Below are 23,300 nucleotides of genomic sequence, written 5' to 3'. Positions count from 1 at the left end.
ATGGGGCTCAAACTTACAACCCTGAGATCAAGAGTTACACGCTCAACCAGCTGAACCAGCCAGGTGCCCCAACTCAATGTCATATAGTTTTCAGGGTATAAATCTTTCACCTACTTGGTTAAATTTATTCTTTGATGTTTTATTGTTTTTGATGCAATTATAAATAGCATTGTTTTTAAAAATGTTTTTCATTATTAGAAATGCAACCAAGTTTTGTATATTTTGTCCTATAATTTTCCCGAATTCATTTGTCAGTTCTAACAGTTTTTTTTGGTGGAGTCTTTACTGTTTTCTATTTATAATATCATGACAACTGCAAAGAGAGACAATTTTATATCTTCCTTTCCAATCTGGATCCCTTTTCTTTCCTAACTGCTCTAGCTAAAACTTTCAGTACTATGTTGAATAGGAATGGTAAGAGCAGACATCCTTGTCTTATTCTTGATCTTAGAGGAAAAGATTCCAGAGTTTCATTGTTGGGTATGATGTTAGCTGTGAATGTGTCACAGTGGCCTGTATTGTGTTAAGGTATGGTCCTACTATACCCACTGTTGAAAGATTTTATCATGAATAGATATTGAATTTAATCAAATGCTTTTCCTACATCTACTGAGATAATCATATGATTCTTAGCTTTCATTCTATTAAGTGGTATATCACATTTATTGGTTTATATATGTCGAACCATCCTTGCATCTCAGGGATGAATCCCACTTGATCATAGTGTGTGATCCTTTAAATGTACTGTTGAATTTGGTTTCCTAGTATTTTGCTGAGGACTTTTGCATCTATATTCATCAGGGACATTGGCCTGTAGTTTTCTTGTTCTGTCCTTGTCTGGTTTTGGTATCAGAATAATGCTGGCTTCATAAAATGAGTTTGGAAGTGCTCCCTCCTTTTAAGTTTTTTGGAAAAGTCTGAGCAAGGATTGGTATCAATTCTTTAAATCTCTGGTAGAATTCATCTGGTCCTGGTTTTTCTTTTATGGGAAGTTTCTGATTACTGATCCAATAACTTACTTGTTAATGGTCTGTTCAGATTATTTATTTTTTCATGATTCAGTCTTGGTTAGCTATATGTTTCTAGGAATTTCTCCATTTCTTCCAGATGTCCAGTTTGTTGGCATGTAATTGTTTATAGTAGCCTTTTATGATCCGTTTCATTTCTGTGGTATTCAGTTGTAATGTCTCCTCTTTCATTTCTGATTTTATAGCTGATTCTCCTTTCATTTCTTTTTAGTCTAGCTAGAGTAGGTCAGTTTTGTCTTTTCAGAAAACACAGCTCTCAGTTTAGTTGGTCTTTTCTATTATTTCCCTGGTCTCTATTTTTGCTCTGATCTTCCTATGGTTAACTTTGAGCTTAGTTTGTTCTTTTTCTAGTTCCTGAGATGTAAAGTTTGGTTGAGATTTTTTTTGTTTGTTTATTCTTAATGTAGGTTTACTTCTATAAACTTCCCTCTTAAAACTGATTTTGCTGCATCCCATAAGTTTTGGTATGTTATATTTCCATTTTTGTTTGTTTCAAGACAGTTTTCTATTTTTCTATTTCTTCTTTCCATGGATTGTTTAAGAGTGTGTGGTTATTTTTCATGTATTTGTGAATTTTCCAGTTTTCCTCCTGTAACTGATTTCTAGTGTCATTTCACTGTGATTGGAAAAGATCGTTTTCGTAGGACTTGTTTTGTGACCTAACACATGACTTTTCCTGGAGAATGTTCCATGCATGCTTGAGAAGAACGTGTATTCTGCTGCTGTTGGACAGAGCACTCTGTATATATCTATTAGGTGCCTGTAGTCAAAAGTATAAAGGCCAATATCTCCTTACTGATTTGTTTGGATGATTTATCCATTGTTGAAAATGGGGTACTGAAGTCCCCTATGATTACTATATTATTGTCTGTTTCTCCCCACCCGCCCCCCTCTTTTTTAAAATTTTATGAGAGAGACAGAGCAAGAGAGAGAGCACATACACATGTTAGCAGGGAAGAGGGACAGAGGGAGAGGGAGAGGCAGGAAGAGGGAGAAGGGGAGAAGGAGAGAAGGAGAGAGGGAGAGAGGGAGAGAGGGAGAGAGGGAGAGAGGGAGAGAGGGAGAGGGAGAGAGGGAGAGAGGGAGAGAGAGAAACACCCCAAGCAGGCTCCGTGCTGTCAGTGTGGAGCCTGACACAGGGTTCAATGTGGGGCTTGATCCCATGACTCTGAGATCATGACCTGAGCTGACTGAGGCACCCAGGTGCCCCTATTTCTCCCTTCAGACGTTAGTATTTGCTTAATATATTTAGGTGCTCCAATGTCAAATGTACATATATTTGTTATATCTTGATGAATTGACTCCTTTATCATTACATAACAATATTTTTTGGTCTCTTGTACAGCTTTTGAGCTAAAGTCTATTTTATCTGATAAAAATACAGCTACCCTTGCTTTCTTTTGGTTTCTATTTGCATGGAATAGTTTTTCCATCCCCTCACTTTGAGCATATGTGTCTTGAAGGGAGTCTCTTGTGGGTAGTATATAAATTGGGTCTTTTTAAAAATCCATTCAGCTAGTCTGGACTTTTGATTAGAGATTTAAATCCATTTACATTGAAAGTAATTTTTGATAAGTAAAGACTTACTAATGCCACTTTATTATTTCCTCTTCTGTAGTTTCCTTGTTCCTTTCTTCCTCTCTTGCTGTCTTCCTTTGTGAATTTATGATTTCCCATAGTGGAATGTTTTGATTCTGTTGTCTATTGTAGATTTTTGCTTTGTGGTTATTCTAAGGCTTACATAAAACATTTATAGATATAACCATTTATTTCACAATGGTAACTCTGATTGTATACAAAAGTTCTACCCTTTATTCCCTCTCATGTTTTTGATGTCACAATTTCACTTTTTATAGTGTATATTCACTAACAAGTTATTTAGCTATTTATTTTGTCCTTTAACTTTTAGAGTTAAGTGTTTAACACACCACCAGGTTACAGTATTAGAGCATTCTGAATTTGATTATATATGTATCTTTACCAGTGTGTAGTATATTTCATATTACTAATTTCATTTCAGCTTAAAGAATTCCTTTCAGCACTTCTTGTAAGGTAGGTCTAGTGGTGAAAAATTTCCTCAGCTTTGTTTGAGAGACTTTATCTTGTCTTTGTTCCCAAAGAACATCTTTGCCGCCTATTCTTGGTTGGCAGTTTTTATTTTCAGTACTTTGAATATATCATCCCATTCTCTTCTGGCCTGTGAGGTTTCTACTGCAAAATCAGCCGATAATCTTACGGGGATTCCCTTGTATGAGAGAACATTTTTTTCTCTTTCTACTTTAAAATCCACTTGATTTTAGACAGTTTTATTATAATGTATATTGGAGATCACTTTAAACTGAAATTTTGGGGTGAAATATTAGCTTCATGAACTTGGATGTATACTTTCTCCTCAGATTTGGAAAGTTCTCAGACACTTTTCTTTCTTTCTTTTTTTTAATGTTTATTTATTTATTTGGAGAAAGACAGAAAGAGAAGAGAGAGAATCCCAAGCAGGCTCCATTCTCAGTGCAGAGCCCAATGTGGGTCTTGATCTCACAACCATGAAGTCATGACCTAGGCTGAAATCAAGAGTTTGACGTTTAACCTGTTGAGTGACCCCAGGTGTCCCTCAGACATTATTTCTGTAAGTAAGCTTTCTGCCCCCTTCTACCTCTCCTTCTGGGGCTCCAATTTATTCACAGATTGTTTCTCCTAATGGTATCCCAAAGTTCACATAGGTTTTCTTCATTCTTTTTCATTCTTTATTCTTTGCCCTCCTTGAGTGGGTAATTTGAAGGTCTTGTCTTTTACCTTACAGGTTCTTTCTTTCCTCTGCTTGAGTTGTTCTGCTGTTGATGGCCTCTGTTGCGTTTTTTCTTTCATTCACCGTATTCTTCACCTCCAGAATTTCTGCTTGGTTCTTTTTCATGATTTCTGTCTTTGTTGAACTTCTCATTTTGTTTATGTATTGTTTTTCTGATTTCATCAATTTGTTTTTCTGTTTTCTAATAGCTCACTGAGCTCCTTAAAATAGCTCTTTTGGATTCTTTATCAGGTATATCATAGATTTCTATCTTTGGGGTCAGTTACCAGAAAATTATTGTGTTCCTTTTGTGGTGTCATGTTTCTTTGATTTTTTCATGTTCCTTGAAGTCTTTCTTGTATTGCTGTCTTCACAACTGAAGTAACAGTTACTTCCTCCAGTCTTTATTGACTGACCCCTTCAAAGTGTCCAATCTTGGACTCTTCTGCCCCAGTGGTATGCTGGAATTCCTCTGTTGGACTCCTGAACTTCCACAGAGGTTCCCTCATCCATGAGTGGATTGTCTAAATCTGTGTTCTCCAGGACCACAGCTGAAAGGGAGTGGAGCCAGTTCATGGGCTACTTCAGGGTCCGCATCTGGGATTGAGGTCTGTATTCCTATTATGCAACACACAATTGGGTAAGATTCTCCTGGGTACTTAGTGTGTGGTGCTGGTGATAGAATCCAAGCCAAATGGGGCTGTAGCCATGCCCTCAAGGGCATGGAGCTGTGTCTCAGGCTACAGCCAGGGCTAGGGTTGGTGTATCGGCTGCTGGGGTGTGGGCCCATCCTCTCAAAATGGCTCTCCTTGTTTTTGGATGGCACTGGGGTTTCACAGTCTCCTCTCTGGGTCTCACAGCTCCCACAAAGGCATGTTGTCCACCATGAGATGCCAAGTTATTGTTGTTGAGGGAGAGACACAAGTGAAGGGCGTCTTATTCAGTTATCTGGCTTACATCATTTCCCTTCAATGCTTTCTAAAGACATATATAATGCACAGCATCTCAATCTCTGCTTCGAAAGGTAAGAAGACAGCGCAGATAGGTAGAAGATGAATTTTGTACTTTTAGGATTTTAGGTAGTTTTTAGGATTCAACTGAGACTTTTAAGTTTGGACTTTAATATGTTTGTTAAAGCAACAATGCTCCATCTGATCTTGGTAGGAATATAAATAAATGACTAGCTGAGCAACTAGTATACTGGCTGTGAAAAAGAGGTAAAATTGGGAAGAAAGAAGCAGTGTTTCTAGGCTACGTTATCCCAAACTTAACTTCGAATACAGAGAAATCAATCAACAAAATGACCTGGCTCTAATCCTACTTCTATAATTCTTTAATGTGCAATCCTATGCATGTTATTTATCTCTCGATGCCACGTTCCTGATATGGTTTCTTTCCCTCTCCACTCACCATTTTGTAGGAGATCTTCATCAGAAATTTCTAAGCAACATAATCTACTGGTCAAATGGTGTTTGGGACTTGTACTTTGAGTAATTTTCTCTTAAGTAGCTCGTAACACCCTAAGGTGGTGTACTCACCCCCAGATGGCTCTCACAGCAGATATTCGAACGGATGGGGGTTGCGTCTCATGAAGACCACTAACTGTTGCCTGTAGAAACTGCTGGATCAATTCAGGAGACATAGCAACAGTGAACCGACTGGCAGCCCAAAGTGCCCGGCCCAAGAGAAAAGGAGACACTGGGAGGAAGAGAGACCAATTAGGGGTTGAACAATAAAAAGGTTCTGTTACTTGCCCTTTCTCCTTCCCACCTCCATCCTCAACTTGTCACAGTAACTGGATACTACATAATATATACAACTTACTTAAGGAAAAAGCATGACCTTATAAGATAAAAGCAAATATATGACCTTCGGTACAGAATCATTTTCCCAGTTTCACTTTGCACTATTTGCAAAGTAGATATCGAATATTCTTAGGCTAAAAAGACTTACCTCCCTCATTCCCATCCCTAGCTCTCATTATCCTTTACCTGCACTACTAGTTAGTCCTCTAAATGTCTTCTCCGTTGCCAGTTGTTCCTACTCTTGGACCATCGTTGGAACTTTGTAAATCATAGTTCTGTCATTATTTAGTATCTATCAATAAATTCCATAGTCTACCAAATAAAGACCATTTGAGTTAAGCCTTATATTCAACACCCCCTGAGGTCAATGACTAGCATTACCTGTGATTTCCCTTTATGCCTTCTAAACTCAACCATACACCCCTCCCAGCAACTCACATCTTACTTTGCCATTTCTGTGCTTTGTATATAGGCCAACACATTCACTGCTACTTGCAAAACCGAACTGACTTCTTGGGCTAAAGTAATCCTAACTAGCTCTGTGCTGCTGTAATCCTATGTCTTTAGCTTTCTTACATGTAGCATATTTTGTTGGATATTCCAGCCACCAGTGTAAGGACTACTACCCCCCCACCCCCACCCCTGCCCCCACTTACTATAACCTGCCTGATGACAGAGACTATACTTACTCAGCTTGTCACAGGGCTTAACTTAGTTACTTGTAAACATGTAGTTGATGAGAATTATTGAGCAGAACCTAACAGCCTGTGCCATTCATGTAATTTAAAATACATACTAATTTATGTAATACAGAGTAGCAGCTCTCAAAGTATGGTCTAGGGGCTCTTGGGAGGCCCAAAAGTTAAAACTTTCATAGTGATATCAAGACGTTATCCATCTTTTTCACTCTCACTCTTTCTCAAGTGTACAGTGGAGTTTTCCAGAGGTCATCTGATGTGCTGACACCACAGCTCTGACAGCTAATGAAATGTATGCTTGCAATTCCTGTGTTTTAGAAACTTCTCAGTTTTAATTTTTAATATGTTAAATACTGACACAGAAAATTCACACAAAAATCTCTTTCGGACCGCTGATAATTTTTAAGAGAGCAAAGAGGTCCCGACACCAGAAAGCTTGAGAATGGCTGGTGTAGAAAAGTTTTTAACTGTAGGCAGGACAACTGTCTCAACTGTAAATATTCTCAAGTCTCCACGAATTTTTGAAGGTTCTTTACCAGGGTAAATTCTATAAAAAATATGTTGATGGATTTGAGAACTTTGAACACTTTCATTCAACACATAATTATGAAATGTCTATTATATGCAAAGCATTGAGGGATACAAACATGTATTAGACGTGATTTCTATTTTCAGACACCTTATATTCTAGTATGAAAAAAGAAAACATATTCACCAGGGTAAGTTAAGTATAGAGTGAAAAAGGATATTCCCAATGGGTCTGAGCTCTGGATGTTCAACCACTTTAATTCTGTGATTCAGAGAATGGAGGTGATGCCACACATATCTTATAATAGATTACCTATTTAGAGTCAGAGTAGAATGCTTTCAAATGGCTTCAGCTACTCAAACGGCCAGCCTATGAGTGAGAGGCAAGTGAACGGATTGAGAATAGAGCAAACGATGCCACATGTCCCGTGATTTACGTATTTGGACAAAGCAAAGATGACCTTTTGTAATGGGGGAAGTCTCTAAGGATCAGAATAAGGCATGGCATAGGCAGAAACAATGTAGCTGAAGATGGCAAAGAGAGAAATGATGATTCTTAATCACTGCTCTACATTGCTGGAGAAACAAATCTAATATAGTAGAGCCTACTTTTTTTTTTTTTTAAAGGCAAGTAGCTAACATGAACATGAGAAGGGAACATTCTAATTATCTGGATATTGGCCAAGAATAAAGTTTGAGAAAAAAGACAGGAAACAAACAGGAAGAATGACACTGACATAAACTGTCTAAAGGTAGTTTGGACTTAATAATGACAGAACTCAAGCCAAAGTTCTCAAGGTACAGCAACCAAATCTGCATCCTATTCAAATGCCAAAACCATCCATAAATGTGAGCACAGATTTGGAAGGGAAGTAAACAGAGTGGAAAAATTATGAATGTGGCAATATTAGTATCTTTGTTGGTAAAGCTTGAGCCACGGTCTCTAGGCTGTGTTAGAAGTTTAGATGAGTTCAAGCTCTAGGGTGGAAAGAATTTTCCACCCTAAGGACACATGAATATCTGGCCTACCTATCTAAATGAACAATATAACTGAGTTGATGACAGGCGTGAATCCTGGCATTGTACTAAAATGTACCTGAGAGGTTGAGGTCTGCAAGGATGACATTGGTCAGGAACCCATGCATGTCAAAATGGATCCTGCCATTCTTCACACTGTCAGTGATGATGGACTTCACCGAGCCAAGGGCAAGCATGCATGCCTCATGTATCTTCCACCTGCAAAAGTGATACCATAGCCTGGTAAAACAAACTACACTGCCAAAAAGACATCTGAAGGAAGTAGAAACATGAATGGGCAGTCCAGCACAATCTGACCCAAAAGGGACATTTATCTGCCCTTCTAATCTAAACCTACAGCTGAAAACAGGGAAATTTAATAACAGATTTTTCTAATTAAAATCAAAGTAAAGGTCCTTCCCTTCAAGGCTTTCGGAATCAAGGGGTACAGTAAAAGCATCTTAACCAATTATTTTAAGGTTGGGAGGATGGCTTTAAAACACATGATTCAAAGCAACGATCTGCCTCAGATCTGATGCCCAGAACATGTCCCTAAGTTAAGTATCAGTTGCTCACTCTTACCAGTGTTCGGTGCCGCTGTTTTTGGTTTGCTCAGCCTCTTGTAAGTGCCGGGTGGCTGCAGCAGCCAGGGCCGCTGCACTCTCATTCTGGAAATCAGTGGCCACAGCCTAGGGAGAGAGGGGAGGGCTAATAAACCTATCTGTGCAATTAAACCCATCTTAATTGCAAACTGCAAATTTAATTGCAAACTCAATGGTTCACGCTCATTCACACACACATGCCAAGTCCCAATTAGGCATATTAAAAATATAACCCTTACTAGTTCAGGGTCTTTAATGGAATTAAAGTAGTATTTCTGCCGTGCCTAGGCTTGCAAAGCTAACAAAATGTAAAGCTCTCTGGCTATATTGAGCAGAGTATAAGTGAGCAATGATTAATTCAGCTTCGAATGAAGCTTATTTATTTATTCTGGGAGCTTGACTGTAGAAATAAAAGGCTAATCTACGAACTGAAACTTAGTTGTGATCTTTCATAGGTGCCTTAGAAATACTAAAGGTTAATGAGAAGTGAGTTCGCTAATAATGAGAACCTCTCACCCAACAGAACACAAGAGGCAGTTTCTTCACACGACTTCGACCCAGAGACAATTCTATGCTCTAGTGAGAGCCAAAGAAAACAGCAGATGTTTGTTTGGATGTTCATCTCTCCGTAATCTAATTTTTTAAAAATGTTTGCCAACATCTGGTTTATGCTACAGATTCTGGCTTAAGAGTGAATTAAACTGAATGTTCCTGATTCAATTACCCTTATTAGAACACTTTATCCTCTGCACAATTTTTACATCTAATATTTACTTGTAAACCAAAACCAGCAGGAATGACTTTGGAATTCCCGAGTCTCAAACTTCATTTGAGAAGCTCTTTTATTATCCTCAAAGAAGTCTAAGATAAAGTCACTCAATAACACTGCTCAACTTGGGTTAGTTGTCTACAAAGAAGAGGGAACGTTCAAGTGATTGGTTAGGATATTCTGGTTCAAGTATCAAGGGAACCCACTTACAAGCAATAGATCTTGAGCTGCAATCCTAACAGTGTAGGAGAAAGTATCATCATCTTCATCTTCAACAAACTGTTGGGGGTTGGCTGTCCATACTTTAATCTGAAAGGATGATGCAGTTAGGCCTTTGTGAGGTTGCCAATCTGGTTCATATGTTCCCTTTTTTCATCCACACACCCAGAAGATTTCAACCTTTTGTTTTCATTTATTATTATTTTTTAAAGATTTTATTTTTAAGCAATCTCTACATATAACGTAGGGCTTGAACTCACAACCGCGAGACCAAGTGTCACACGCTCCACTGACTGAGCCAGCCAGGCACCCTCTTTTGTTTTTATCTTGAACGGAACTCTAGTCTCAGTCTTTTCTCTTTGATGTAGAGAAGTAAATCCTTTACCAAGGCAAGTAACAAAAGTTACCCTCTCTAGTAGACACTGAGCTGATTACTAGTTCTCTGCTACTTTTAACCAGCTTTCACTTTCTGATAGATCAACTTGGAATATATTTGACTATATTAGGTCTGATGGAATATTTAATGTGAAAATTATGTCGATTCTTGTGTTATTTATATAAGAGAGGCATTATCTTATTTTTTTAATGCTCCTTTCTAGTCTACTGACCCAACAACCAGGCTAATGATCTCTATATGTCAGTATTTATAGAGAAGGAATAGATTCTTCCAGAAACCAGGGTCTTTGGTTAGTGGCTGTATGGAAGCAAAAGTAAAAGTATTCTCAAAGTCCAATTATCTAATATAGGAGTTAATAAAACCACAGAACCCAGAGATTTCCTAGAGGGGCACCTGGGTGGCTCAGTCAGTTGAGCATCTGACTTCGGCTCAGATCATGATCTTACGGTTTGTGAGTTTGAGGCCCACATTGGGCTCTGTGCTGGCAGTGCAGAGCCTGCTTGGGATTCTTTCTCTCTCTGCCCCTCCCCTGCTTGCATGTGCACCTGCGTGCACTCTCTCTCTCTCTTGCAGAAATAAACAAATATTAAAAAAAAAAAAAAGCTTTCCTAGAACTTCACATGAAGTTATTCTTCTAGTGTCTATTTTTAGAAATAAAACTGTTCACTTGACCTAGATCTCACATTCAAGTTGCACTTTCTAAAAAGAAGCTGGTAACTGTCTCCCAAATATCATTTACCTGTTCCTCAGTGATTTGCATGTACAGGATTATATAGTAAATCAACTCAGGCAAGGCTTTCTTAACAGTGCTTTTGAATTTGCTATTTTCTAGGAGAGCATGGACAAACTCAAAAATGCTAAAGACGAGATTTTCAAAGCCCAGGACTTCACCTACAGGAAATACACAAGAGAAGATTTTAATGACAAGCAAACAAAAGGACAGCATGTATGCTGGAAATGAACTACCTTATCTTGGTAAATTAATGAATATTTACAGTCCTTGCTAATTTTTATTCCCAAGGGAACAAAGAGGGACGCTAAGGAGTCAAAGAAAGGAACTTTGAGAGTATCAAAGATTCTTTGGTTTCTTAAGCAAAAGAATCAGAAACACTGAATATATTTTCCAGCATGTCTATTTTTGATTTGAAACACTTAAAAAATATTAAAACAGAAATGAAAATATCATCTGCCACAAAGAAGTAGGCTGGATTAGATGGCCTTTAAGGTATCTCTTCTAAATCAGAAATTCTATTTTATGAGATTTATGCAAATGCCTTTGAGGAACAGATTAAAGATTTTCAATGTCTCATTTCCCCACATCTAATACACTCCAAGGAAACTCAACTAGAAAACTTAACTTACGAGAGTGAAGCCTCTACGTTACCGCTATTATCTGTCTCTGGCTTTTTTCCTTTCCTAGAGCCCTTTCCTCACCGAGTGGTGTATCTGTTAAGATCAGATAAACTACATACCATCAGAATCCACAGGATCTTCTACTTCTTCTGTGTAATTTACTTCTGTCCTCACATAAGTATGATGAAGAGTAAAGAAATAGAATTTGGAGTCTGCTTTACATATATTCTACAAGAGAATGTTACACATTCCAACACTAAGAGCAGATACTTTAAAAAAGTCATTTAAAAAAGTGGAGTCACATGAATGCAAGACCCAGTGCTAGATTCCCGACTACAGGTGGTAACAGGTCCCTCAGGCTCTCTGAAAAGGATATAAAGCTGCACTCTCAGTTAGGGTGTTCCAGACAATAGGCAGAATCTGTTGCATGGAGGACACCATGTGCTTAGGGAAGTTTTTCACCAGGGCTGTCACTGCCTGAGAAATTACAGAGAAAAAAGACCTGAGAGTTACAAGTGATGGAGGAGAAAAACCAATGATTTCAGACCATCCTCTAAAACTCCAAGTACCTCAATGGTAGTAACTATTTACCTTTAGGACTTCCATCTTAAACCCACTGTCAGATGTGGGGCCGTCTGGTATCTGGAGGGCCTGAACAAAGGCCTCTGTGAACTGCTGCACCACAGGGAAGATCAGAACTTTGGCTGCACCCTGGTAACAAACCACAGTCAATATTGAACATACTTATAAATCAATGGCTTCAATGCACATATCAAACACCAACATCTGAGGCATCGAAAGATTTCTCTGGGTTCAGGTTCCAATCAGAAAAGTACAGCTATCAAGTCACTGGAAGTGCTACCCAAGATTTCCTATTTCCTTCTCTAACACCTGCACTTCCTCACCACGGCCTTCTTAAAAGTTATTGTACAAGACCAACTTTTCAAAACTACTTTGGAATGACAGGGATTGGTGTTTCTCAGCTAGCTTTGTCTCATGTGAGACCAAAAAAAAGGCTATAAAAGAGTAGTCAAGTTCTGGGTGATGATTAATATGCAAAGATGCAGGACAAGGTGTCAGAAGAAATAAGGCTCAAATGAAAGGAAACTAAATTATATACAAATGTAATCAAAATGTTAAATGCAACCACAATTAGCACGCATTCTGGTACTCTTGAAATGAAATCAGTCACTGCTGTGCCTCCAACAGAAGGCATAAAGATTTTTAAGCATGAAGTCTGTTAGTGACCAAAAGGCTTCCTTACCTTTTCCAATTCCTCCATGTTACAGATCATATGGGCACAAGTGGTAAAAATCTCCACAGCTCGGGAACGGGTTCGAATACCATACACCTGGGAAGAGTTACAGCAGAGCCCTGAGACAGGTATGTCTGTGTCTATGTTTGCATATCTGGGGTCAGAAGAAAAACTAGGACTTCTCAATCTGACACGGGACTGGATTCCTAGAGAGATCGGAAACACCATCCACTCATATCCAGCAGATACGGATATTCTCTGTAATTCAGAGAATAAAAGCCAGCAGAACATTAGAACTCACTGGAATTAGCCTATATATGTAGGCCTCTGTGGTCTGATTTTATTAAAAATACTAGGCTTGGCACTGCTTGAAATCTCAACACAGTCAACGTATTTCTTTCAAAAGATAGACCCTTGACTGGGGGCAGAGTGAAGTAGGGAGGTTAAAACATTACCCACTGGGCACTCATAGTTTATTGTGAATGAGTCACCATTTGTATATACGTAATCACATATACAGTATATTATAAACCTATTATGGGCAATGCAGTGATAGACCGCTTCCACACAGTTGACTGAGGTGCCGTAACGAGGCGGGATGCTGTAAGGAGAGGATAGAGAGAGCACAAAGCACTAGGTGCTCAGGGGATGCAGGGTGCCAGGAGCTATGAGATCATAATGTGAAGAAACAATGCAGCTCTCTCATTCCCTTATCAAAGGCTGGCCCCTGCAGTTATATGTGAAGGTTCTAAGGTTAACCCAGATTCAGATCTCTGTCCGTTCTGGTCTTTAGGTGTGGGGATCGCCGCAAATATAACAGTCTCCCACACGAGATGTGGAGGCTGACCAGAACCCAAGCAGCTCTTACTTGCTGTGATCCTGGAGCTGAGATTGCATACCTCGGCCATAGTGAAGATCTTATACATCTCTGGGAGAATGACAGGAGCAACAAGTGGCATCTGTGTGTCTGTTACTTCTCGAGTGAATTCTACAAAGAAAAACGGAGTACTATAAAAAATACTGCTTTATAAATATGGAAGTGGGAAAATTTTCACACTGCTTCTAAGTGGCAGTTCCCAAGCAGATAGCGTACAGGTAAAGACACAGGCCTGGTGGTCTTATTCTGGGGAAGGAACAGTAGCAAGAGTTATTATTTGTTAGAAAGGGAAAGAGAATAGCACAAAGCTACAGGAAAATATGTAAGATTGAGAAAAAAACCTTTATATAAACACTGAAAGAAAATCTCTAAGAGCTGCATAAAAGTCCTTGTAAGGTCACCTTAGGAAAATCCTGTATTAGTCTAATTTATGCCTGATTGTCAACATCCAGATGCACTTTAAGGTGTCTTACATTTGATTCCATTTTTAAAAAAAATTTTTTTTAAACATTTATTCATTTTGGAGAGTGAGAGAGACAGAGCACGAGTGGAGGAGGGGCAGAGAGAGACGGAGACACAGAATCCGAAGCAGCTCCAGGGTGTGAGCTGTCAGCCCAGGGCCTGATGCGGGGCTCGAACTCACGGACTGTCAGATCATGACCTGAGCCGAAGTCGGATGCTCAACCGACTGAGCCACCCAGGCGTCCCTTTTTGGTTCCATTTTTAATACTCTCCCTTGGTGAGTTGTTTTGATCCGCATAATAAAACATATGCAGGCTTACTCGGCTTCAACTCCACTCTGTATATGTTATTCTTCCCAGTGAATGACATTTATTGACCTAGAAGCCAGAGGTTGCTGCTCATTGGAAGAGAAAGGATTTCCACCATACGAATGTGGCAAAAAGCAACCTATATATGAAATGAGACTTGAAGAAGGTGAGGGAAATAGAGGTTGTGTCTTTCTCTTCACTTTCTGCACAAGGCACTGGGAAAGTATGAAGGACCGTGGGTCTCATGTTACTAAAACTGAAATAAATACAAGCCCCGGGGTTCCAGTGTTTGTTCACTTTTTCTGCTGCTTTTCCTGGCAATTCCCCATTATCACTATAGAAATGGAGCTAGTGAACTGGGACATTTTTCAGGAGAATCTGCAACTAGAAATGCATGTCGGCACTTTCAAGGTTAATATACCCCCCAAATTTTGGGCAATTATCAATCGCCAGAAGTCATATGAAGATCATGTATTCAAGACTGAGTCTTCTTTACTAGCTCGGTTTCCTCCTAAAGAATAAATTTTGAGCTCTGAATAAAATGAATGTTCTATTTTCTTTAGAAATCCAAAGAAATTAGTCCAAACAAATGTGATGAATAGCATATTAACGAAAACAAATTTTATGGAAAATGTAGTTTAATTTAATCCTACTAATAAATTGCTTAATCACATTTTTTTGCTCTCCTATAAAATCATTCCTAGTAGTCTCAATTAACACTTTAAATTTTTTTTTTTAATATTCATTCATTTTTGAGAGAGAGACAGAATGCGAGTGGGTTAGAGGCAGAGAGGGAGACACAGAATCTGAAGCAGGCTCCAGGCTCTGAGCTGTCAGCACAGAGCCTGACGCGGGGCTCAAGCTCATGAACTGTGAGATCATGACCCAAGTCAAATTCTGATGCTTAACCGACTGAGCCACCCAGGTGCTCCCCAAATAAGTTTTCTGAGGTCACTCAGCAAGTTAGAAAAGGGATAAGACACCGGGAAGATCTCAATCTCCAAACTTCGTTGAGATTGAAGAAAAAGCTGTAGCTGTGGTCAAATATATTTAAAAAAAATTTTTTTTAATTGTTTATTTATTACTGAGAGACAGAGAAAGAGCATGAGCATGGGGGGGGGCATAGAGAGAAGACACAGAATCTGAAGCAGGATCCAGGCTCCGAGCTGTTAGCACAGAGCCTGACGTGGGGCTCAAACTCACTGCGAGATCATGACCTGAGCCGAAGTCGGATGCTTTAACCGACTGAGCCACCCAGATGCCCCTGTGGTCAAATATTTCAATCCTTAGCTGCTATGTTTGCATTTCCTTTACACCATTAGTGTTAGTTACTTTTCATTTAAAAATAGATAAGCTTAATGGAAAGCTTATTAAAGGGAGACTGGTATAGTACCTTTTTTTTTTAATGTTTTTTAAATTTTATTTTTGAAAGACAGAGACAGAGAACGTGCGCACGCGCGTGTGAGCGAGCAGGGGAGGGGTAAAGAGAGAGGGAGACAGAGGATCCGAAGCGGGCTCTGTGCTGACAGCAGACAGCCCAACATGGGGCTCAAAATCCTGAACTGTGAGATCATGATCTGAGCTGAAGTTGGATGTTTAACCAACTGAGGCACCCAGGTGTCCTGAGACTGGTATAGTATCTTAAAAAACACTGAAGAGAATCAGTCCCATTTTCCTACGGTCTCCTGTTCACACACCAATGTCCTGCTGTCTTCACGCATGCCTGAGTTGCTGTTGTTGGAACACAGTCTATTCTTGTTTGAAAATACGTGAAGCAGCTATTTGGGAATGGAGGTTGGCAGCTATCCATCTCATGTCTGCTGACTCCAATAGAAAACAATACACATTTCCCGCATAGTTCTTTCCCTGTGGCTGACAGAAAAGTGATCTCACTGAACAGTGATTTCCTTAGTCAAGCACAATGATGGTTCTACAGTATCCCAAGTATGATAAATGTACAACCGCCTCTCTCCTCTAGATTTTTTAAAAAGCTGAACTTTGTGTTGGAAGACTGGAGGGGAACATGCCTTTTTCTCTTAGTAGAAAACATAGCTGTTAACTGATATTCTGGCACCATGAAGTTTTAAAGAATCCTAGAAGGTTAATTCCATGGAAAGGAGTATATATGAAGTCACCTGAATAATGAGTCATACAAGAGAAGCAAGGGAAATAAAAAGCAGGGAAGTGAAAATCTGAGCGAGGAATGTTTTGAATATAGTGGGCAGTTGAAAAAGGGAGCGAAGATGTGGGAAGAGGAGGTCTGAAACAAAAGGGGATGAGGAATTTGCTTTTGGACAGAGAATTGCTATTATTTACCATGAACAGAACATGAACTAGTAAAACTGGGACTAGATGCCACATTCAATAAACTGAGAGTCAAGAAAAGTAGAAATGGTATTCATAACTAGGTAAGAATACAGTTCCGGTAAGTTAGCAGGTCACAGAGAAAGAAAGAAGATATGGGCAGACATTTCACAAGCCTGTCTGAGCAGAGGGGAAATATGATTTCCAAAAGACCAACAGAAGGTTGCTAATGTCCAGGAAAGGATTCCTTGAAGGCAAAACAGAGTAGTGACTTCCTCTAGGGGGACAGGAATTAGAGAAGAACTCGCAAAGCTGGGAAACTCAGACCATACCTGTATGGCAACAGGTTCTGTGAGGGATTAATAGATTAATCAAGCTTAGACAAGATATCCACCAAATCTGCTTGGATTAAAGTATTTTTCTTCAAGTATTTTTATCACCTTCTTAGAACAGAAAGAAAGAAAAGATACCAAACACTTGGTCTAAGCTGACCAAGTGAAAGTCAGAATCATATATTGTTTTTATCTTCTTTGTTATATTCCTATAAAGAATGCTATTTGACTATTCTTAACTTTGCCTTAGTTGAACTAAGTAGAAAATGAGTATAATAATGATAATGATCTTAATGGCTAAAATTTACTGAGTGCTTACTACTTCCAAGTCAGTTATTAAATTTTTTTTTAATGTTTTTATTTATTTTTGAGACAGAGCATGAGCAGGGGAGGGGCAGAGAGAGAGGGAGACACAGAATCCGAAGCAGGCTCCAGGCTCTGAGCTGTCAGCACAGAGCCTGACATGGGGCTTGAACTCACGGATTGTGAGATCATGACCTGAGCTGAAGTCGGACGCTTAACTGACTGAGCCACCCAGGTGCCCCCCAAGTCAGTTATTACACGAAACACTTTATGTAGATTTATTAGCTCATTTAAACTTACCAAAAGACCGTGTGAGGTAAACACTGTTATTATCTTCATTTTATATACAAGAAAACTGACTCTCAGGAGACTAAGTAACTTGGGTCAAGGTAAAACCAGAATATGAACTGAAATCTGAATCCTCAACTACTATGCTATTACTCTATCCTCAAGGGCTAAGGTTTCATAGTAGTAGAAATAGTAAACCCACGTGATTCCCTGGAAAGAGTCAAGGGAGCAGGAGGATAGATAGACATGGGGATAAAAACTAGGAGGGAGGAGGAGCATCAGGTAGAGCTATAAATTTCAGTTCTTACTGGTCAGAGCCATTCTGTCACGTAACCTCTTGTAAGTGTTCTTGGGATCCAAGTACCAATACCAGGGAATAGCTTCTAATACCTGTCAGCACTCGCATGGCTCCATGGACTGCATTTAAATCTCCGCTCACCAACATCTCCATGAGCAGGTTGAAGAGCTGGGGCCAGGCTTCAGGCCAGTCCCAGTGGGCAATGGCTGACACCGCATAGGCCACACTGGAGCGCACCTTACTTATTGATTCTCTCAACCCATTGGGCAATAGCTCCCGGATAACAATTTTTGCCTGCAGAGGAGAAAAGCCAACCTGTCATTAGACCAGGTTATAAGTGACTGGTAGAGTCCCATCCAGTTTATGTGTTGAAAAGCAACGCACACGAGGTATCGTATATCTATCAAAAATTCCGATACACAAACTTGACAAATCGTTCATTTGGGGAGTTCAACTATTATCTCTAAACTTATGCGGTCCATTACGTTAGCCACCAGCTACATGTGGCCCTTTAAATTTAAATGAAAATGAAATGCAATAAAAAAATTCACTTCCTGAGTTGCAGCAGTCACATTTTAAGTGCTCAACACCCGTACGTAGCCAGTAGCTACTGTACTAGACAACACAGGTACAGAAAATCTTCGTAGCTACAGAGTTCCAATGGGCAGTGCTGCCCTAGACCTTGTACCTCAGAGTTTCTTGGGGGCCCAGAATGGTTGCATAGCGTTGTACTAAGTAGAACCATTGGTTCATTTAATCCTCAAACAACTCTTTGAAGTTGGATTTCTAATTCTAATTTTAGATATTTAAGAAATTGAAGCTTAGAGGTTAAAATACTCTTCCAATATTCTCATGGCTAGTAAAAGGCAGAACTGCAATGTGAACACAGGTCAGCCTGATACTCAGGTCTCTTACCTACAGCATGTTGCCGATAATGCCAGCTACCAATCAATCTCCTTTTCTGCCTTTTGATTGCCCCATGTTGTCAAAGACTGGTGACAGCTCAATCTCTTAAGATGGCCCTCTCACTCTTTACAGGTGGACTAATCAAGTAACTCTCCTTACCCTTTCTGTAGTTTCAGGAGGCCTAAACTTCTCTGACTGGGCACACCAGTGAGTTTCCACATATTGCTTTAAAATGACTGATGCCAGCTGCGAAGAGAATAAGCCAAGTAGTACAGCAAGAAAAAGACTTTCTTCATATATACAAATCATATACATACAGACGGCCTAATACATTCATTTGAAGTATATCTAAATCTGGTACAAAATCCTAGGTTATTTGTAAATTGGCCTTATTCTTTCTCTTTCCAATAAGAAAGTTTTATTATCAAGTAAAAGGGAAATTACTTATAAATTGGGTCAATCAGTCTGGACTCACCTGACGGATTGCGAGTGCTCCCTGGGGATCTACGGTCAGCTCTGCCAGGTGAACACCAAATTCTGAAAGAGAAAATTTTATTTTGAGTCTAAAAACACCCAGGAAAGCCATAGCAACTTACTGAGCTTTAACTCTGATGCCAACAAGAAAGATTTCAGAAAGGGGACTGATTCATTGCTTCTAAAAGTGGTGATAACTGCTAAGATTGATTCTTCTAAGTAGGAGAAACAAACAGGCTAGGCTGTAGGACATGGCTGCCTACAACGAATAGTTCCAGCCCTCTCACTTCTTCCAATCTCTGCACAGCAGCTTCCAAGATGGCAACATCTTCCTCTTAGACCAATGAATATAGTATCTAATTGAAAACCAGGACTATCTAACCCCAAAGAAAAATTAAAAAGTGAGATTTCAGGAGTTGTTCAGATATCCGCTACTAGATAAGAGATGATTAAGTATAAGAAAATCTGGCTTTAACAGGTTTAGTCCTAAAAATATAACTGTTTTAAGTGAACAGTTTCCAATAAGCAATGTAAGCAGTAAACCTGAAATGCATATTGAGAGATGTGTGTCTCCATGTATGCCACATTTTCCTTAAAAGAGCTACTAAAAATAAAAAATAAAATAAAGAAATGCATATTGAGAGACTAAAAACAATGCTTACTCCCACATTAAAATTCAGATCCTTCAATGCTTCAATGGAATCCACATTAAAATCTCAATGATGGTTTTTCCAGAAACAGAAATCCTAAAATTCATACAGAATCTCAAGGGACTACCTCAAGTAGCCAAGATAATCTTTACCAAAAAAAGAAAAAGAGACCAAACCCGGAGGACTCACACTTTCTGATTTCAAAACTTACTACAAATCTACAGTAATCAAAATAATGTGGTACTGGCATAAAGTCAGATAATATATAGCAATGAAAAGAATAGAGAGCTCAGAAATAAACCCTCACATACATGGTCAAATGATTTTTGACAAAGATGCCACAGTCATTCAGTGGGAAAAAGGCAGCTTTCAACAAATGTTGGGAAAATTGAATATCCATATGCAAGTAAATTAAGCTGGACCCTTATCAAATACTATACACAACAATTAACTCAAAATGAATCAGGGGAATACATATAAGACTTAAAACACTTAAAATCTCAGAAGCAAACACTGGACAAAAGCTTCATGACCTTAGATTTGGCAATGATTTCCTGGATATGATACCAAAGGCACAGAAAGAAGAAAAAATACATAAATCAGACTTCATAAAAAGTCAAAAATTTTGTGCATCAAAAAATACTTCCATACAGTGAAAAGGCAACCCACAGGACGGAAAAGACTATTTGTAAATCATTGGTCTAAAAAGTGGGGGCGGGGGGGGGGGGGAACCTGACTGGCTCAGTCAGTAGAGCTGCAACTCCTGATCTTGGGGTCGTGAGTTCAAGCACCACGATGGGGTAAAGTTTACTTAACAAGAAAAAAATTTTCTAAAAAAAATCATTTAGCTGATAAGGGATTAATATCCCAAACACAGAGAACTGAAATTCAACAACAACAAAACAAACAACCCAATTCAAAAATGAGCACAAGACTCAAATGGGTATTTCTCCAAAGAAGATATATAATGGCCAACAGACACCTGAAAAGACACTCAACATCATTCATCACTAGGGAAATGCAAATCCAAACTTCGAGATGCCACCACACACTCATTTAGGATAGCTACTACCAAAACAACAGAAAACAAGTACTGGGGAGGGTGTGGAGAAATTGGAATGCTTACACATGACTGGTGGGAATGTAAAATGGCATAGCTGCTGTGCAGAATAATACAGTGGTTCCTCAAAAAATCAGAAATAGAATCACCATAAGATCTAGCAAATTCCATCTCTGGGTATATAACCAAAAGAACTGAAAGCAGGGTCTTGAAGAGATATTTGCATATCCACGTTCATAGTACCATTGTTCACAATAGCTAAAAGATAGAAGCAACCAAGTGTCTATCCAGAGATGAGCAAATAAAACGCAGTATATATATATGTACAAGGGAATATTATTCAGCTTTCAAAAGGAAGGAAATTCTGCAATATGATACAACAACTGCTAAAATAGGTGAATCTTGAGGACATTATGCTAAATAAAATACATTAGTCACAAAAAGACAAATACTATATGATTCCATTTTGATACGAGCTACTTAGAGTAGTCAAAATCATAAAGACAGAAAGTTTAACAGAAGTTGCCAGGGGCTGGGGGAGGGGAAAATGAGGAGTTACTTAATGGGTTTACAGACTGTCAGTTTTACAAGATGAATAGAATTGGTGGTGACAGTTGTGCAACAACGTGAGTATATTAAATACCATTGGACTGTGTACACTTAAAGATGTTAAAATGGTAAATATTAGGTGTATTTTACTACAAATTTTTTTTTAAAAAAATTAGATCTAATTTATACTTGCAAGGGAGTCAACTGTCAAATGAGGAAGAAGAATGTAAGACCAAGAGGGCACCATAATTTTCACATCTCACAGTCTAGGGCTGTGCTATCCAACATGATAGCCATCACTTACAAGTGACTACTGAATACCTGAGATGTGGCTAGTGAGAATTGACATGTGCTGCAAGTGTAAAATACCACACTGCAAACTTAGTATGAAAACAAAATAATGTAAAATATTTTAGTAATGCTTATACGGATTACAAATTGAAATACTTTGCACACCTTAGGTTAAATGAATAGTTTTAAAACTTAATTTTACCTTTTTCTTTTTACCTTCCCAATATAACTTTTAGAAAATTTAAAATTTCACCTGTGACTCCCATTATATTCCTACTGGACAGCACTGTTCTAGAGACTGAATGGTAATTTTTCAGAGGTGTTCAGTTGTGGTAGGTGCACCAGTTACGACAGGTGCATCATTCCTATTTGCAGGGAGCCGAAGAGGCTAAGACCACAGGTTAGGCAAGTGTAGGCTCAAATCCTGAAGCCACTGTGTCTAAGCTTAGACAGGTTACTTATCTTTTCTAAACCCCAGTTTCTCCATCTGCAAAATAAAGATAATGGTATCAAGTTACCAAGCAATCCTGTGAGAACAACACATGGCACATAGTAAAAACTTTAAAAATCAGTTATTGTGGCAATCCCTATAAAAATTCCAATGGCGTTTTTCACAGAAATAGAACAATCCTAAAATTTGCGTGGAACCATGAGAAACCCCAAAGAGCCAAAGCAATCTTGAGCACAAACAAAGCTAGAAGCATCATGGCTCCCTGATTTAAAATTAATTTACAAAGCTATAGTAATCAAAACTATGGTACTGGCATAAAGGCACATAGATCAGTGGAACAGAACAGAGCCCAGAAATAAACCTATGGTTAATTAATTTAGGACAAAGGAGGCAAGGCTCTCCAAGGGAAAAGGACAGTCTCTTCAATAAATGATGCTGGGGGGAGCCTGGGTGGCTCAGTTGGTTAAGCACCGGACTTCAGCTCAGGTCATGATCTCATGGTTCGTGGGTTCTAGCCCTGCGTCGGGCTCTGTGCTGACAGCTCAGAGCCTGGAGCCTGCTTCAGATTCTGTGTCTCCCTCTCTCTCTGCCCCTGCTCAGCTCATGCTCTGTCTCTGTCTCTCTCTCAAAAATAAATAAACTTAAAAAAAAATTAAAAAAAATAAATGATACTGGGAAAACTGGACAGCCACATGCAAAAGAATGAAACTGGACCACTCTCTTACACCATATACAAAAACGAATTCAAAATTAATTAATTTACTATTTGATTAATTCAAAGTTAATTAATTAAAGACTTGAATGTAAGACCAGAAACCATAAAACTTCTAAAAGAAAACATAGGTGTTAAGTTTCCTGAAATCAGTTTTAGCGATGACCTTCTATATTTGACACCAAGGGCAAAGGCAACAAAAGCAAAAATAAATTAAGTGGGACTACAGGCATACCTTGTTTATTGCACCTTGCTTTACTGCACTTTGTAGATACTGAGTTTTTTTTATGAATTGAAGGTCTGGGGCAACCCTGTGTAAAGCAAGTTTATCGGTGCCATTTTTTTCAACAGTATTTGCTCACTTTGTGTCTCTATGTCACATTTTGGTATTCTCTCAACATTTTAAACTTTTCCATTATATATATATATGCGTATATATATATATATATATACGCATATATATATACGTATATACGCATATATATATACGTATATATATATAAGTTTTTTTTATGTTTTATTTTATATTTGAGAGAGAGAGAGAGAGAGCAAGCACGATCAGGGGAGGGGCAGACAGGT

General features: G+C 38.8%; 1 protein-coding gene across 2 annotated transcripts in view; it reads right to left on the bottom strand.

Moving 5' to 3' along the window:
• Positions 1-23,300, bottom strand: part of IPO9 (importin 9) — a 53,290-nt gene that overhangs the window by 14,196 nt on the left and 15,794 nt on the right. The window contains exons 2-14 of one of the 2 annotated variants that reach the window (XM_049634336.1): positions 19,010-19,071; positions 18,694-18,780; positions 17,721-17,922; positions 13,356-13,444; positions 12,466-12,552; positions 11,793-11,912; positions 11,578-11,678; positions 11,321-11,379; positions 10,588-10,739; positions 9,443-9,541; positions 8,444-8,550; positions 7,941-8,080; positions 5,352-5,511 (exon numbers count right to left, since the gene is read on the bottom strand). In XM_049634336.1, coding sequence (XP_049490293.1) covers positions 5,352-5,511; positions 7,941-8,080; positions 8,444-8,550; positions 9,443-9,541; positions 10,588-10,739; positions 11,321-11,379; positions 11,578-11,678; positions 11,793-11,912; positions 12,466-12,552; positions 13,356-13,444; positions 17,721-17,922; positions 18,694-18,780; positions 19,010-19,071 — 1,465 coding nt within the window. The other variant, XM_049634337.1, reaches the window with a different exon arrangement.

This window comes from Panthera uncia, chromosome F1 (assembly GCF_023721935.1).
Source record: "Panthera uncia isolate 11264 chromosome F1, Puncia_PCG_1.0, whole genome shotgun sequence".
NCBI lineage: Eukaryota > Metazoa > Chordata > Mammalia > Carnivora > Felidae > Panthera > Panthera uncia.
Note: the sequence above shows the minus strand (reverse complement) of the source record. Positions and strands in the feature narration are given on the sequence as shown.